General features: G+C 38.1%; 2 protein-coding genes across 2 annotated transcripts; one reads left to right on the forward strand and one right to left on the reverse strand.

Annotated features, from left to right (window-relative positions):
• Positions 1-2,895: 2,895 nt before the first annotated feature.
• LOC128024849 (plasminogen activator inhibitor 1 RNA-binding protein) lies at positions 2,896-10,349 on the reverse strand. Its single transcript, XM_052610748.1, has 9 exons — positions 9,980-10,349; positions 8,720-8,897; positions 7,657-7,797; positions 7,503-7,574; positions 6,780-6,854; positions 6,504-6,690; positions 6,354-6,410; positions 5,160-5,390; positions 2,896-4,240 (listed from the first exon to the last, which is right to left on the reverse strand). The coding sequence occupies exons 1-9, from the start codon at positions 10,233-10,235 to the stop codon at positions 4,181-4,183; spliced, it is 1,257 nt and encodes a 418-aa protein (XP_052466708.1). The 5' UTR covers positions 10,236-10,349; the 3' UTR covers positions 2,896-4,180.
• A 1,747-nt stretch (positions 10,350-12,096) lies between these two features.
• Positions 12,097-17,601, forward strand: LOC128024865 (leucine-rich repeat-containing protein 52). Its single transcript, XM_052610749.1, has 2 exons — positions 12,097-12,831; positions 17,022-17,601. Exons 1-2 carry the CDS (start codon positions 12,195-12,197, stop codon positions 17,297-17,299), a joined length of 915 nt encoding a protein of 304 aa, XP_052466709.1. The 5' UTR covers positions 12,097-12,194; the 3' UTR covers positions 17,300-17,601.
• The last annotated feature ends 1,124 nt before the right edge of the window (positions 17,602-18,725 follow it).

Here is an 18,725-nt window from a genome sequence, read left to right on the forward strand (position 1 = left end):
TGTGTCATTGCAGTCTGTGTCATTGATAAAATATATGAAAGACAAAAGTAAAAAAAAATATTTGATTCCAGCTTGTTTAATGTGAATATGTTCTAGTGTCTTCTCTCCTCTGTGACAGTCAAATGAATATCTTTGAGTTGTGGACAAAACGAGAGGACCATTTGAGGACCATTCCTGAGCTTTTGGGGAAACACTGATCCACATTTTTCTGACATATTATAGACCAAACAACTAACCGATTAATTGAGAAAATATTCAACAGATTAATCGACTATTAAAATAATACCAAATCCCTAATCATTACCTACAAGTGCATTGCATTGGAACCCCTGGATATAAGCCTCCCTCTCGATTCCTCTTTAAAAAAAAATAGTTCTCTCTGTTTTGTCATTTAGTAAACTTTATAGATTTCAACCTTATTATTCCTTCTTGAGTCTCTTTAAAGTACACATGAAATCAAAATGACTATATTTACTTTGTTCGCCTAAATTGATCGTTTTGTGCTGAACAATTCATCCATGCGAGTCAATCCACACAAAAAAATTTTTTGGCTTCATAATCTTTAATCAAAATCTGAAAATGCCCCTCCCCTCTGCATTGGAGGACCTTCACTGATGACGAAGGCTTGAGGAATTGGGCGTCTGCTTAATCCGTAACCACGCCCCTCCAACTGACAGCAGACAGGCTGCCTGTGTGTTTGCGAGCATTGACAGCGCGTGAAGGGAAAGATGACGAGGAGGTGCATTTTTGGTTGTGGAACTCACGGAACACTTTTCCCTTAAAATTCCCTCGTTACGGTCCAGATGGATCGATTTTATTACATTTCGAGGAAGGAGGGATAACAGAGTGTTCACGGATGTGCTCGAAACACTTCACGCGCGAATACTCCAAAATTAGGAAAGAACACGTAATGGGGTTCTTGAAATATCTGTCATTAACAGATAACGCTGTCCCGTCAGTGTACACCGTTGGTACCTCACAAAGTTTGACGACGGTGAGTTGAAATGAACCATGTCTCATGCAAGTGAACACACCTACTTATCTAGATCCAATCAGGTGCTAGTTGGAAAATAAGCCACGCCCACTATTTTCCTCATTTATTATTCCGTTTCTCTCGGAAATACGTCACAACACTGGAGAAAAGCCGTTTGCAACTTCCGTTTCACGGGGACTTTAACAAGAACTTAGATGAATGTATGAATTGAATAGTGATTGTGTGACCGATATGAGGGAATAACCAGTGATACCCTTGGTAGTAATATCAAATGATAGCCTATAGTGATGTCATCAGGATACACGTGGTCATGATGTGGTCACCCAGAATTTATAGTTTACCCACCTCTTTTTTTACCACTACACCTCTGGTTGCATCCAGTGGGAACATAATTACTGAATATTACATTTACATTTATTCATTTAGCAGACACTTTTATCCAAAGCAACTTACAAACGAGGACAGTGGAAGCAATCAAAAACAACAAAAAATGCAATGATATATAAGTGCTATAACAAGTCTCATTTAGGTTAACACAGTACACGTAGCATGGGATTTTAAATAATATAATATGTAAAAAGAAAACAGATAGAATAGAAAAAGAATAGAGCAAGCTAATGTTAGAGGTCTTATATTTATACACTCGCCTAAAAGATTATTAGGAACACCTGTTCAATTTCTCATTAATGCAGTTATCTAATCTAATCTGATAATATGTCGTGGCCACGGGATATTCATTTGTGGGAACGTCATATTATGTCGTGGCCACGAGATCATTTTGTCGAGGTAAAGACATCCTTATGTCGTGGCCTCGAGATGCTATGTTGAGGGAACAACATCCATTTCAGTTTAATGCGTAAACAAACCTGCGTGACCATAGCAACCCAGGATTAGGCCTATCAGAGATGGATTCATTAACATTTTATTTTGAATTAAGAAATTTATATTATTTATACATATAAAATGTATTCATTTATGACATTTTATGTTAATGTCGAGCATTTACAGTATGCTATTATTTACAAAAGTATTCAGAATGTTAAATAGAGATCGAAATTGAAGCAAAAAAAATTAATATAAACGAAAAATATACATAACCAATAATATAAGGCTAATAATAATAATAATGTACACATATTACGTGGGAAAAACTATCAATTAATGGACTTACAAGACTGTATTTTATTATGCACATGTCATATTTATTTATGATAAACTTCATTTGAACGCTGACGATCGCATGTAATACAGCCCGGTAGCCAGAGCATATGGTTAATATAATAATTACTTAAATCAAAATAAAATATGAATGAATCAATCCTGGGTTGCTATGGTCACGCAGGTTTGTTTACGCATTAAACTGAAATGGATGTTGTTCCCTCAACATAGCATCTCGAGGCTACAACATAAGGATGTCTTTACCTCGACAAAATGATTTCGTGGCCACGACATATTATCACGTTCCCACGAGTTAATTTGTGGCCATGACAAAACTAAGTAAACCGAACAAGTCACTTTACGGGCACCGTATTTAAGTTATATTCTAATTTTCTGAGATATTGAATTTGGGATTTTCCGTAGTTGTCAGTTATAATCATCAAAATTAATAGAAATAAACATTTGAAATATAAGAGTATGCGTGTAATGAATTAATATAATATACAAGTTTCACTTTTTGAATGGAATTAGTGAAAAAAAAATCAAATCTTTGATTATATTCTAATTATATGACCAGCACCAGTAATATTCTTTGGTACCTTTTTTTTTTAACTGCATGGGAATCACTGACTAAAAAGCATATTATTTGCAGAAGTTATTTATTTACAAACAACTGGGTAACAAATGGTGTTAAGGGAAGACTAACGCTGAGAAGTGACAAACCAGAAGCCTGGACTCAAATCTAGTGTCGTCTTCCATTTTATTGTCCCTCCTCCTATGAATACAGAGTACATCGGCCGTCACACTTGGAGGTCTCACTAGTTCACATACATAAGAAGCTGGTTCCAACTTGTCTTTCGCAGCACACTGTTGTCCCACCCTGAATTACACACTTTTTCCAGAAAACACAAGCAGTAGTGCCATCATAGTAATAATTAAAAATAAAAACACAGCAAAGATCACAGAAGGAATACAAATAAACAAATGGTACTGATGCAAATAGACCATGTGCTTAGTAGCTAGATTTCAAACGTCACCATAATCCAAGTGCAAGATATGTCAACAAACTCAGCTAAAGAAAACTCACTAAAAGTCAATAAAACTTCATGTTAAGAACATGTCTTGCAGAAATTTACCATCTAAGCTCAGGAAAATAAACTTGTGGATGATGAATTTTTAAAAACAGGTTCTCTTTCGCACACACACACACAAAAATCACCCACATTTACGGTTCAGAAAGTGGTCCTAAGGTTTCTAAGAGATGAACTTACGAGGACCAGCCTGGATCTCCATTGAGCCCTGGGTGCTCCAACAAGATGAGGAAATAAACTCTCTGAGGAACAAATACAACTATGCATACTAATATCAAAAGGTCCAGCAGAGGACGACAGGAAACACACTGAAGCAAGATCAAGACGACGCATTTGCTTCTTGCTACCGGTCAAGAAAATAAAATCCAAACATCAGGAGGGTAGCTTGACCTTAGAACCTTCTCTCAAAACATTTAAAATAGTCATTATACATTACTCGTGTATATATTTTAATAGTAAAGTCATCACTACAAGTCTCGTACTCTCACTTGTTGGAGAAAAAAATAAAAAACGAAAAATTCTGCTTTTGGTAGAGCCATTGAGAGTGTACTGGATTACACGCAGACACCGCAGTGTCACGACTGAAGCGTAAGCGTTCACAACACACTTTGATCCTATCTTGAAAATGCATACATTCAAGCAGCAATAAAAAAATATTTATGGCGAATGCATAATCTCTGGAAAAAAGGGAAAAAATACTGTATGAACATCCCTGCTATCATGTCTCTAAATACAAAACCTCTACCCATAATTTGCTTCAGTGTAACGAGAAGTCCTTATTGTGTTTTTCTGCAGGTAAAAGCCAGTTCTCAGTGTATGGATGACAGTCTCATGTATTTCTCTTTTCTGGTTTCTATGGTCGAACGATCCGGAAGCATGCAAGCGTCGAAGAGGAGGGTCAGGGGCCTGGAGGAAGGTTCGGTGGTGGAGCGGAGGCTTAAGCCAGGGCTGGAAAAGCCTCAGGATCATCCACGTTGGGAACAGAAACACCTCCACCCTGTCAGAGTCAAAAACAACAGACTTCAGGGCTACAGAACAGACCCCAAATGAGTGAAATCTGGAAATGATCAAACTCTGGATGCTGCTACATACACAAGCATTTCACGAGCACTTGGGTCAATAGCAGCAGGTGACCAATCTTGTTAATTTTTATGTGATTAGCAAGAAGGACAGAAAGCAGCTGGTGTATTAGGCTGCTGTCACTCGTGATCGTTTATTATTTAGCACAATACCATCTATCATGGCTATATTCATGGCAAAAGAACAAGTGATAAAATGGTAATAACCAAGCTACATAAAATAAGTAATTTATAAAAACAGTTTCTTGGGCAGTAAAAGTTATTTGTAATCATTCAACGTAAATCATTACATTTACATTTAAGTGCAAATACATATGGAAGTTTCTGCTACTAAACAAAAAAGGTAATTGCAAATTTATATCTCAAAAACTTTTGAGTTTACATTTTGCAATTCTTTTTTTCTCAACATTATAAACATGCAATTGTGTGTTATAAAGTCAGAAATGTGAGGAAAAACTGCCAGAAAGTCTTGCAATTGCAATAAAAAAAGTCAGAATTGTGAGAAAGTCACCAGATGTAGTTTTGGCGTTTTTGTCTATTTTGATAGGACAGTGTTTAGACCAAAGCAAAATCAGGAAAAGCACAACGGCGCAGTGTTGTCTTTGTTTCTTTTTTATTCAGTGGTAGAAACGGGCTTCTATAAAAACAACTTTTTAATATATTGACTGACGTATTTACACTACTTGCTATTAAAGTACACATTTTTGTACTGCTTTACACCCAACTAACAGATCCAGTCCAGTAACACTCAATGGAAGCGACTGAATTTAACAACAGCCAAGAGCTTCAGCACAATATAACTCAAACATCAGAAGAACATGTGTGTTTGTCCTTTACCTTCTCAGATCTGCCTCCGCCTCGGCCTGGTCGTCCACCGCCGCCGCCGCCTCCTCCTCCACCAGCTCCTCCACCTCCTCCTCCTCCTCCACCTCCACCACGACCGCCGCGGCCTCCACGAGATCCTCCACGACCACGTCCTGGCCGACCCAAGTCTCCGAAGTTTATCTCCAGCTGGGAGGTGATGTCATTGGCGGGCTTCCGGAAGTGGTGATCTCCCCCCTCTTCAGCCTTTAAGAGGGAATGATACAAGATCAGCTTCAGGAACTAAACTGATCTAGATGCCATCGCCACATAATGCTTGCTTTCGTAACGGGCCATGAGGATTTCAACTAGAAAACTTGGAGTTCTCCTCAATGCGGAAAACACAATCTGATAAGAATGGAATTCACAGAACTTGGAAAATGGAACGTGCTTGATCTATTAAAAGTTTTATTTGCACGTTTTTAAAAGTGCAAAAGAGCACTTGTGCTGTTCCTCAGGATGCATTCTGTGCATGAATACAACACGGACAAGATAGTCAACTTTTAGTTTAAGTTGCATGGCTAAATGGTCAAAAACATGCAAAAATGTGTCAAAATGCAGTGATTATTATTCACAGAATCCCTCGTCGGTTTTAGCTCAAGTGGATCTGTGCAGCTCTTAAAGTGACAGCAGTCTAATATTCCTGCTGCTGACTCTGTGCTTAAATATTAATTAAAAAGACAAAATCACTTGTTGCTCTTGACTGAATGACTTTTGTAGCTTTGAAAATGAACAAAGCATGTTGAATTCGTATAGTAAAGACTATGCTGAATTGAATTTTTATATTGAATTTTTCCTTTGCTTTAGTTTTCATTGCATAACTGTTTAATTACGTTTCAATAATCTGAGCACTTAATTTTTTACTTGTACGAGTTACCCTGTTCTGCTTTGGTATGTAGAATTGTGAAATTTCACTGGTATCTAAAACATCACGGCAACCTTATTTACAGGAAAAAAATCAATACAATTTTATTCAACATTTGTTTGATTTTGCATTCATTGTGAACTGAAAAGAGGGATTTTAAAAATAAATGAACAGCCAACACGTCACTGTGTATTCTCTAGTATTCTGGCATGGTTCGAAGTGAACTAAATTTTAGTTCAGGTTAACTACAGACCATCAATTAAAAAGTAAATAAACCAAATCCAGACACAAACCGGGACAGATACCTTGTGGAATGAATCAGGATCAACATCTCCAGCTTCAATCACAGATCCAGCTGGACGCTGGAAATGAAAAAAAGAAAAGAAAGGAAGATTAGTCTCAAAACCCTAAAATGACAGATTTAACAGGCTGGTAAATGGACTAATTTAACTTACCGTGCCAACTTCCTCACTCTTTGACTTGTGCAGTACGTAGCCCTTCTTCCACTGACCGTCGTTGCCCTCGTTGGGCTTGCGGATGTTGAACTCAACTTTGGAGCGTTCTTTGTCTTGCATGGCCTTCCACTCATCCAGTGTCATCTCCTTAGGACCTTCCTCCTTCACCTCCTCGGCTTCATTCTCCCTACAGACACAACCATCCAATCACATGCTCTGTACATCTAGAGACACCGAGCTGCTCTATTGTTCTGAACAGAAATCTCCGAGACTCACTTGTTTTCGGAGTCAGCAGGGGCTTGCTCTTCACCTTCAGGAACAGGCTCTGGTGCTGCAGACTGATCCAGCTCACTGTCAAATCACACAACATTATTATTTTAGATCCAGCCCACCAGCTCTTTCAGTCTTACTCATGTCCAGGACACAAGCTGCATGTCATAGTTTAATACTTAAGTTAATCCCAAGTATAAATAATAATAATAATGCTTTCCGTATCAAGCACCACTAATTAGAATACACAAGAGTCCAATATTTTATAAAACGGCAATATTTCTGTATCACACATTCAGGGTTTCTGCAGATTTTATAAAGGTTATTTGGATTGTATAAAGGTTGTTTTAGAACATTTTATTAAGGGATAAACTGAAGGGAACACAATATGAAAATGTCTTCTCTGAATGTAAATGTTTAGGGAGCACACAATGATTTGTATTAGCAACACTTCAAAGTTTGAAAACATAGCTTCCGAACAGATCTCATTACTTTTTAATTCATTTTGGGTTTTTTTAATGGCCTCAAACAACAACTTAATTCTAAGAGGATGTTTTCATTTCCCATCCCATTTAAAAAGTAATTAACTTTTAGCAATGCATGTGACATTTAATTCCACGACTATGGATTTCAGACTCTCAGCTCTGATTTACAATCTTTATGAGGCCTTCATTTGTGGAGCGATGAATTAATAAAATTTAAGAAATGCAGAACCATTTCCAATCGTACCTGGCTTCTTCCTTCACATTGCCCCAGTTGTGCAAGCCGCTCCCCCCGCGCTTCTCCTCTCCTTTCTGTCGACTAAAGCATGAAGGACATTCCAGTGAGACTGGTGCACACCACACTTTCAACCCTCCAGTATCGCTGGCTTCAGCACACTTACGATTTGTCATTGCCGCTGTGTCTGTCAAAGTCCCGCTTGCCCCGGGAATCGAAGCCTTCTCCGCGTCCCACGCCTCGTCCACGGCCTCCTCTGGCCCCGCGGCCTACTCCACGACCTCTAGAGGGCTTATCCCCAAATGGCCTGAGGACAACACGCACAAAGACATCTGGCAATCTGTAGCTACACAATCAATAATGTTGCTCAGCTATTGATTAAATAGGAGTTCAGTGGATTTATTATCATGGTGCTTCTACAAATGCTAAAGAATCACAATCAGCACGACACAGAAACACTGGCATGAATGAGCTTGAGAAAACAGACAAACTTTATCTGTGAAACTGGTTTCTGCAAAAGGATTTTCTAAATTAAACAACTCGACTAGACCTCCATTGTCTATTCACCCATAAACCACCGAACGCTATCTATTCACAAGCTCTTAAATACATCAATAATAACAGAATTCAGACAGCTGGTGCACTGCTATAATATAAAAGCTAAAAAATTAAAATAAATTGCAGTTACATTTTATATATTATTATTATTATTACTCAGGTTTGTATAAAAACATTTATATTGCATTTAAGGCAGTTTTATATTAACTTTAATAACGCATTGTCAACTGAAAGATTGATTGATTTTTTTTATATATATATTTTATATAGAGTTTTTAAGTTATATTGACAAATACAAAGGTATAAAACAATAACCAACATAAGACGACAAGGACACACATTTACACAAAATACAGGGAAGAAAAACACAAAACAACATCTGGATTGCCTCAGTCAGCATATATATACAAAGTAATTGAGAATAAACACAACTGACAATATTGACAGGTGTTTTGTAAATCAGTTAGATCACCAAAGGAGAAGAAAATAAAACAATAAATATAAGTGGATGATTCAGAGTATATTATTTTAAATCTCCAAAAGTCTCAAGAGAGAAAGATTGATTGTTTTGAATTAAGAATCAACAAGTTAATCAAAATTAAGATTGATTAAAAAAAAAAGCAATATTGTCTGCCCTAAAGCAGTCGTTTGTGTTTTAATAATCCCCTCACCTGTCCGCAGTGAACTCGCCGGACTCTGGTTTCTCATCGGCTGGTTTCTCAAAGCGTCGTTCACGAGGAGGTCGTCTCTCGGGTCGTCTGTCGACGGGCCGAGCCTCTCCTTGACCTCCCTGGTGCTGGGAACTGACCTGACCCTGCTGCTCCGGCCGCCGGCCAACCCTCCTCATCCCTAAAACACACACACACACACACACTCAGAAACAAGCTCAATGCTAAAGAAAGGACTAAGTCCTGAGCAAATACTCTTATCCAAATCAGTACAGATGTTACAAAAAAAAAACATACTCAACAGCTATCAAGCTTCAAAAAGCACAACACACAGTCTCACAAAAGCCCACTAAACATAGTCAATATTTCTAATTCAAGCATATATACTTGAGAGAGTGGCTAGAAGCATTTACATGGTCTATGCAGGAGCCTTTGTAATTAGTGAATGATATGTTAGTTTAAGTGTCTTCCCCAAGGTCACACTATTCCTGAATCAACTCTAGTGATGTCCGAAGCAGGTGTTTTCAGTTATGAGCTCTGTTTTTAAAGCACCATGTTACACACGAGTAAGATAACAATCATGCATGTAAGAAATATGACAATACGAAATGACAGATCATCGCTGGCCTACATTTGACTGCTTTAATGAGCTGATCCGTTTATCTTCCTCACGCCTTATGAAATAAAAGTGAAAGTGTCCTCATTCATATTTGCATGATATGGATACAGGCCAACGTTTCTAAACCATGTGCAAATCAACAGCGCAAAGGCTAGTCGCGTAATATTTACATTCAGCTAGCAGGGTAGCATGTGGCTAAAGCAGCTACGCAGTTATAAATCAAGTGAAGTCGTGATCGGAGAGTGATACGGACATGTCAGTGGAAGAAAACGGGTAAATAAAACACCTCCGGGGGTATTTCGCTCACAAAAAATGTGTTTGTGTACATTAAACGTCGTCGACACCAGGGGTAACGTTAGCAGCAGCAGCTCAGGCTGTTGTTGTTGTCCGTGTTGACTTCTCTGCTGTGTTTATATGCACACGAGCACCCAGTGTCTCAGAACCTACTGAGCTTCCTACCTAGACAGCATTATAGGCACCATGCGCGCGATTCAAGAGCTCAACCGTTGGAGCGTTTATAGGCTTCACTCCAGCAGTTTTAACCGCTTTTATGGCTCTGAGCTGGTCTACAGTCTCCAAATATGCTGTCTAGGCTTTCTATTTTTTGAGACGCGCCCGATATTTAGGACTGTATTTCTACATACCCTCTTTCTTAAGTGGCACAGGGGCCTGGGTTTCTTCTTTCTTGTCTTGGGCTGCATTTTTCCTGTCTTTCTGGGACTCTTTCTTCGGCTGTTTGGCGGCTTGAGCTGCCGTCTTCGAGGCGCCTGACGCGGCCGCTTCTTTCTTCTTGTTCTCGGCCGCCTTTAATATCTCGAAGGGGTCGGATTCGTCATCCAATAACTGGTCGAACCGATTGGTAACGACGCAGCCGAAGCCTTCTTGCAGATGCCCCGGCATGATGGCGCCCCAACAACGGGATTATCCTCCGATTCTTCGAGGCTTCGCGCGAACGGCTCACGGTGGATAACCACAAGATGGCCAAGGAAGACACCTGCTTCTCTTCCGGTGCTCTCAATATCCGGGAGACTACAGCTTTCGCGCCATGTGGGGGATGTAGTTTCAAACTATATTTATGTAGTACACTCGCGTATAATAGGAGGGTCAATCCACCAAATCGGTGCCTTTTGCGTCCCTAAGAAATAATCAAACATATATAACAACAAATACATTTGTGATTTAAAAACATAACAATACTATGTATTCTTCCAACAATATTACATCAAATTAAATATTATTTAAAATATATATGTTTATGTTGATTAAGGTTTTTGGACTATTCCTCACTATGATTTTTTTTCCTGCTTGTAATTTGCTAAATTATACAAAAATCCCATTTGTATATTGTTCTGAGTACAGTCACATTGGTAAGCAATGTTTTGGTATAATAATATTTAAAAAAAAAAATGAAATCATTTAATTTGTGGTTTTATGATTGTTTTATCTGAATTCATATTATCTGGATCATGTGGTGTTTGTTCTTATAAATGCTTATGTTTATGTTCTTGTGTTGTCTTCTTATTTCCTGTGGGTTTGGAAGTTTTATAATAATAATAATTAATTATAATAATAGCAGGCAAGGGAAGGGATAGTGCAGTTTTCATCAAACAGATTTCATGTTGCACATTCATCCTGAAACTGTTGACCTGCACTGCAGGCCTATTCACTGTAAATGGATGTATCTCATTATTTTAGGGCTTTGAGATGTCAGCAAGACTAATGCAAGCGACACTGAGGAGAATGAAGAAGCTCTGCTGAAAACACAGGTGAGTTTGCAGGTATGTAAGTCAACAGAAGGAGGACACTTGGATCTCACATCCACCAAAAACACATCAGCTCATTCTTTCTCAATCAGAGAGCATGCATTGTAAAACTGCTTAGACAATTTTCCATTTTACATTTGATGAATACCATAATTTGGATGGTTTGTTCATCATGGGTAAAGTTGAGTGAGAACATCTGATAATCCTCTACCAAGATATACAGTGTTTACAAAACTCAGGATTAAGAGTAAACCTGTAAGTGTGAGTCGAGCAGACACAAAATGAATTAATGTGTCATGTGATGACAGGGGAAAACCATGAATGAACACTCATGCAATCCCTGTGGCATCTTTGATGGTTCATACATTTACATTAACATTTATTCATTTAGCTGAGGCTTTTATCCAAAGCAACTTACAACTGCTATATATGTCAGAGGTCGCACGCCTCCGGAGCAACTAGGGGTTAAGTGTCTTGCTCAGGGACACACACAGGTTCATGAACTAAATGTTTCTTTTTAGTTTTTTTCTTATCAGTTCTGTACAATAGGGTTTTGTTTTAAATCATATGTTGTTCTATGAATGTTTATTAGATTATCATGTGTTAATGACACTCTGCACCTTCTATACATTTATGTTTACTTTAGTTTGAGGTTTTCTCATTAATACCCGTATTATGGTGATTGATAGGCCTATTATATGTTAGTATTATATTACTTAATTTTTTTATGTAAATCTTTTTTTTTTTTTTTTTACAGACATACTGCTTGATCAGTCATCATTAAATCAAAACATTTGTAAATAACAGGATGCATGAATAAAACAAATACAGAACATAAAAGTATTACTTTCGTTTACTTGACATTTGCGTGTTAAACTTTTTAATGAGTTTTCTCCTCACCTTCACATAGAACTACATTTTGGCCAAGTAGCTTCCTGACTGTATAGAAGCGCAACACTCACCCACTCACACACACACACACACATTCACTCACTCACGCACACACTCACACACGCGCGCGCGCACAGAGGGGACATCAGAGGGTCTTGTTTTCTCTGTGGAGGTTCTCTGCCTGTCCATAACCCGTGAAGACTTCATGAAGCTCGTCGCCACAGCATGTGTCCCGGAGCCCGCACCGATCCTGCTGCTGCTGGCGCATGTGGTGTCCTCGATGCCCTCGGGCTGCCCGGAGCGCTGTGTGTGTGATGACCAGCACGTCGTCCAGTGTGCTGAACAAGATCTCCGCAGATTCCCAACGGGTCTCCCGCTGACCACGCGCCAGCTGATCCTGTCCAACAACCGCATCTCTGATTTACCCGCGATCGAGCTCAACTACCTGTCCGACCTCGCGTATCTGGACTGCAGCAATAATTCCCTCGCGCACATATCCCAGTCCACATTTGGGAACCTGAGAAAGCTGGCGTATCTGGACCTGTCCTTCAACTCCTTCTGTAAGATCGAGGAGCAGACGTTCAGCGCGCTGGAGAGCCTGGTGATGCTGAGACTGACGGATAACCCCGGGCTCTCAGAGTTTCACCCTCAGGCTTTCTCTCACGCCAGTGCTCTTCAGGTGCTGGACATCAGCAGGAACAACCTGAGCAGACTCAACGTGAGCTCGCTGGTGTCTCTGGCGGGGCTCCGGTCTCTCGGGCTCAGCGGGAACCCGTGGCTGTGCGCCTGCGACGCCGAGGAGCTCTGCTCGTGGATGCACGCGGACACCTTTAAATTTCAAGGTACGGCTGCATTTGGTGTTTTAATATTTTTTTAAAATTTAGATTAACTTTATTCAATTACCTCGAATATCCAAGTGCTTGTTAAATAATTGCTGGATGCCACTAAAATCGCTATTTCAAATATTACATTCTAAAAAATTATTCAAACCGAGCAGAAGGCTTTAAATAAAAACAGTCGTGGCATTTAATTGTTGCAGCCACTGCAAGAATTAAATAAATAAAAAATACTTAGTATTATTGTCTTGTTTTCCTTAAATCAAGATATATTTACTTCAGATACAAACTGAACACAATTAAGGTAATTGGACTGATCAAGTGATTGATTGATAGATTTCATTCTTATTGATTGATTGTAAAAATACATTAAAAAGTGATGGGGTATTTACTGTAAGTTGTATTTCAAACTTTGAGGCCTTGTGGATACAAGTCATTTACATTTATTGTGTTCCATTCAATTAATTCTTTAAATGTTCCTTACTTGGTCCTAAAAAGAAGGTTTATTTACCTTCACAAAACCTGAAATCCTGTACCGGCTGTTATTCATTATATTTGTTAATGTTAGTAATGAAGTCATGCTTGCTATTGGACACAATTTAGCCCTCTTTTAAAAAGGAATGCATCAGCCAGTTCTGTTAAGGCATTGAGTTCGTGAAGAAAAAAATAGACTAACAGCTGCCATTGGATTTATAAAGGCCCTCTGAATGATTCAGAAGTATGTAGATAGATAGATAGATAGATAGGAACATGCACATAAATACACACAGTGTACATACATGCATGTATTGTATACTGAATATAGCTGCAGAAGATTGTTTAAGCTCGTAACTGGGTTCATCTATCAGGAATGTTTATAGAGTCCCATTATAACCAGTTATATTTAGGCTGCTGAGGGCCCTTTAGTGCACAAACCCACACTAAACACTCATCCACAGACACATAAAACAAACATGCAGCGTGTGAGGAATAATCCAGACATCTCCTGCTTTTCATTGTCCCAGATGGATTCCCTCGAGTGCAGCTAATTATTTTGCTAATTAGCAGGCAACTATCCACACAACAGTGAAAGATCAGATGGAAATAAGATCTCAGCCTCTGCTCTAAGCTGCTGAAGTCCCATATGTGCTGGCCTATTTTTTACCTTTCACTGGCTTTGTAGGGGTTTATTTGGACCCGGAGCCATGCTGTAACATTAACTACATACAGAAGGAGAACACAGCTGTGAATCCCTCATGAATAACAGTGAATATTTAAAATGGTTTTGCTTGCATTTAACTCTTTCACTTTCCATAACTGGGCAGTGCACATTTGCTCAATATTAAGTATTTGTCATTGTGAAAGTGATTTTAAAGTGCTCGCAATATAAACATATAAACTATTTGAATATTATTTTTAATAAAACTGAATAGCTTGAAGCCTTTTTCGGATAGTGAGGAGAAAAAATATATATTGCATAAGTACAAAAGGTATTAGATGACAATAAGATGAGAGGCAGACTATGTAGGGTTGTAGGTATTTAGGTGAAAGTGGCTGGAGGGATGGAGACAGTGGCGCATGGTGAGATTCCTGTAAGGATTAAACTCCTCATGGAAAACACATTTATTAATGGTGTTTGTTAAGGAGGGCATTACTATTTATAATGATACTGACAATTCCTATTTAAAGAATACTTAATGAAGTGAAAATGAAGAGAGAACTGGAGCAGCAGTGGACGTGTCTCCTTACAGAAGCATAAGTACAAAGACTAAATGACCGAGCCGGAGCAGAGGACAGCCGTGGCTGTGAATTATTCAGTGTGTCAGTGTGTAAGGTAACATAATATCCGTGTATGAAAGCATGCCAAAGGCCACTGCTAAATCAGTTATGCTCATTTTCATTGCTACTTATGAAGCTAACCCCGAAGTAAGCATTTTATGACATTAAGTCTTAGAGTATAGTACAGGGAATTGACTGGTTGACAGAATTAACTTTAGTAATGCATTTAGGTCCAATCTAACCTTTTTGAAGAAAATAATAATAATAATTTCCAAACGCTGTAAAACCCTCAAAATATATATTTTTTGAATTTTTAAAATTACATATATATATATATATATAAGAATACAGAGACATTAAAAAGCAAACAACAACAACAAAATTACACATTTCGTGTTTTGGTCATTTTGGACCCATGTATGTATGTATGGAGTACCATTATGTTTGAAAAATACTTTTTGTAAAATTATCTATGGAAATATTTTAGTGGCAAAAAAAAAAACATGTGTAAAATATTTTTAGCCATTTATACATATCTCTAGAAATAAATATGTTAGTTTCATACATTTGGACTGTTTTTAGCAATCATGAGTTAATACTGATAATTCTCAGATTATATGGTTTCATGAACTTTCACACTAATATAATCCAATCAAATTTCTTATCTTTCTTATTAATATTGAAATATATACCGGTGTGTGTGTGTGTGTGTGTATATATATATATATATATATATATATATATATATATATATATATATATATATATATATATATATAATTTCATGTGGAAATTTCAAAGAATTTCTCAGTTTTTTTAAAAGGGGGAGTATGCATCTCTGTACATTGCATGTGTAATTCAGCAAGTGGTCAGAGCTGATATAAGTCAAGTCACCTTAGTTTACATAGCGCTCTATATAATATTAAAATGTTTCAAAGCAGCGTCACAGGAAAATAACAATAAATTATGCAAACTTCATCAGACATGAGGCCAATCCAAATACTGCTGTAAAGCAGCTCTAAAAAGACAGTAGTGTGGTCATTCAGCTCCAGTCAGTTCAGTTTGATTACTGTGTAGAGTTCATCACTTATGAAACATGTTCAACTCAGCTATAAGAAGCTCAACTGAAGACAGTAGTGAGGATTTTCAGCTGAAGTTATCTCACATCACACAGTCATCTTTTTCTGTAGAGCTAGCCAAGTTTTCCTCATCATCTGCCCCAATTATTAGTGAAGTACCTCAGGGCTCTATTCTGGGACCGTTTTTTTTACTTATATATGCGCCCTCTGGGGCATATTATCAGGGAGCACAATGTTTCTTTTCATTATATGCTGATGACACACCGTTGTACCTCCCCCTAAAAGCTGGTGATTCCATTCAACCATTGCTGGAATGTATCCCGGACATTAAAAAATGGTTATCAAATAACTATCTCCAATTCAATGAGAACAAAACAGAAATTATTGTTTTTGGTCCCCAAAAAATAAGAAATGATATTATTAAGGAGCTGGGCAATCACTTTCCCTCCATTTCCTCACAGGTTAGAAACCTGGTTATTATCATAGACTCAGAATTATGTTTGTCTAAACAAATAAATTTTGTCGTGAAGAACAGTTTTGACCAATTACGGGTCATCTCCACTTAATCAATTTAAATTGTTTTTGTCTTTTCAGGATTTGAAGAAGGTTATTCATGCTTTTATTAATTCTCATTTACTGTAATTCACTGTACTCAGGTCTTTCTCAGTCATTGCTTTCCCAAGGCTGCTGACTGGGGCAAAGAAATATGACCATGTCACTCCAATTTTAGCTTCTCTTCACTGGCTTCCGGTCCAATTTAGAGTTTAGTTTAAGATTTGGTTGTTTGTTTTTAAAGCTCTTAACAACCAAGCTCCATATTATCTTAAAGATCTTATTATCCCTTTGCATCTACCAGACTTTTAAGATCCGCTGACAGGGCTCTTTTATCTTTCTCTTGTTCCCATTTGAAAACTAAGGGTGACAGAGCCTTTTCAATCACTGCCCCCTGTCTGTGGAACCAAATGCCTCTAGAACGCCACCTTGCACCTTCAATTAACATTTTAAAATCGAGGTTGAAAATGTATCTTTTCTCCTTAGCATTTTAATTTCACTCCATTGCTGTTTTATTGTATTATATGTCTTGTCTGCTTCTATTCTGTTTCCTTTTCTCATTTAATTTTATTTTACATTGTTCAGAATATTGGATAGCTTTGTTATGTTGAATGTGCTATATAAATAAAATGTACTTACATAAATGTTTTCCCATATATTACATATAGTATTGGTAAAAATCTAGTTTGTGCAATTTTATGTTTGTGGTTATAAGACTGTCATGTTTATAACGTTGCTACGTGTATCAGCAATACAAATGTTTTTGGAGTTAATGCAGACTTTCTTTCTTGTGTTTTATGAGACTAGAGGAGGGACAGACAGTGTGTGGGGGTCCCTCATCTTTACAGGGCCAGCGTCTCTCACAGTTGGGCCTTTGGTTGAGAAGACAATGCCACCCAGGACTGGCTCACCAGGATTACCTCTTCTTTGTGGCTATAGGTTTTGTCATCTTTGGAGTAGGTACAGTACTGGCATGGGCAGCTGGCACGGTGATGGTGCTCTGCCAGCGCTGTGTCAGATGGAGGAAGGACAGACCAAATGTTGCCATTCCTGAGGAGGAAATTAAACCAGGACAAAGTGGGTAAGGGGCATAAACCTGAATCCAGTCCTATAAGGAGTACTGACAGGGAACTGCATCAGAAAGTGAAGTGACAATCTTTTTGACTGAGTTAAAAAAAAAGAATAAAAAATGACAGCTGACACAGGCTGCATCCGAGGACAGCACAAGGAGGAAGAAAGGGAACAAGTCACATCCTCTCTGTATTGACATTCATCAGATCGATTTCTGAAGACAACATAGATGTATCCTTTGCTGCCTATGATATCCCATAATCCTGTGCATTTCATACTGGGACCATTAAGTTAAAAAATAAAATAACGTTTGGAAGCTGTGATTGGTGGTCAGTTTGTAAGTAAATGTTTTTGATTTCATTTCTAGCAAGCAATTAGTATTTTAGTAATTAAATATTTCCTTAGATATCATGAGTTTCCTGTGGATCATTAAAGTCCTTGAGAAATAAGATTACGGCGGTCAGGCACGTGCACAGGTAGGGCTCAACCTGTGCAGAGCACATGCCCTTTTTGCCCTTACACTCCGAAGTGCCCTTTTTTTTGGTGTTGTTTTTTTTTTTTTTTTTTATCAATGCTATTGGTCACACTTTACGTCTGTCTGTCTGTTTTACAAATATTTAGCAAATGAAAGTTCTTAAAACGAGCTTGTGTAAATCTTATTCGATCCTCAAGCTGTCAGTAAGCTGATAACTCCGCCCCCTCTATATTAATTGAGTCAACACACAGTACAGTAGGCAACAGCTGAGCTGAACAAAGTTTTGCGAAGGGTAAATTAATATCTTGTTGTTTGAATAAGTATTACTAAACACTATGTCTATAAAGGCTCATATTTTATTTATTTGATGTCTGACTGACTCACTGACTGAGACATGTGGGACGTCGCCTGAGAGAGAGGGCTAGCTTTTGCCATCTAGTCATAGCCGATACATAGCCAACACTTAAATAGCCTGGGCATATAGTAGCATTTCATCTTTTATAAAATGCGATTTTGGCCAAATGCATTTTACCACAGGAAAAACTGAGCGCTCCGTCTATATAGCTACAAAAACTAGTTTGTAACCTGTAGATGCAAATTTAATGTGATGCCGTCAGTGGCAGGCGCCGTCGCCGTTTAAATGACGGACAAAAAAATTTCACATTTGCACACATTCGCTGGTCAAAACGATGTATTGATAAGTTATACAACAACATATAATTTGTTTTTACCATCGGGAAATCATAACAGGTGAGCCCCCGCGCTGTTTCGTACTGGAACTAACACAAAGCGACGAGTGATCCTCGTCATCTACATAACATTTCTTCTTTGATTTATGATTGCTGATACACTTAATTTATTAATATTTCGGCTAATCATGTTATGGTATACTCTCCGCTCGTCCTCACATGTATAAAATGTAGTAAAACATGGTTTTGTAGTAATGTAGTAGTAACTAAAAAAAA

This window comes from Carassius gibelio, chromosome A2 (genome assembly GCF_023724105.1).
Source record: "Carassius gibelio isolate Cgi1373 ecotype wild population from Czech Republic chromosome A2, carGib1.2-hapl.c, whole genome shotgun sequence".
Lineage (NCBI taxonomy): Eukaryota > Metazoa > Chordata > Actinopteri > Cypriniformes > Cyprinidae > Carassius > Carassius gibelio.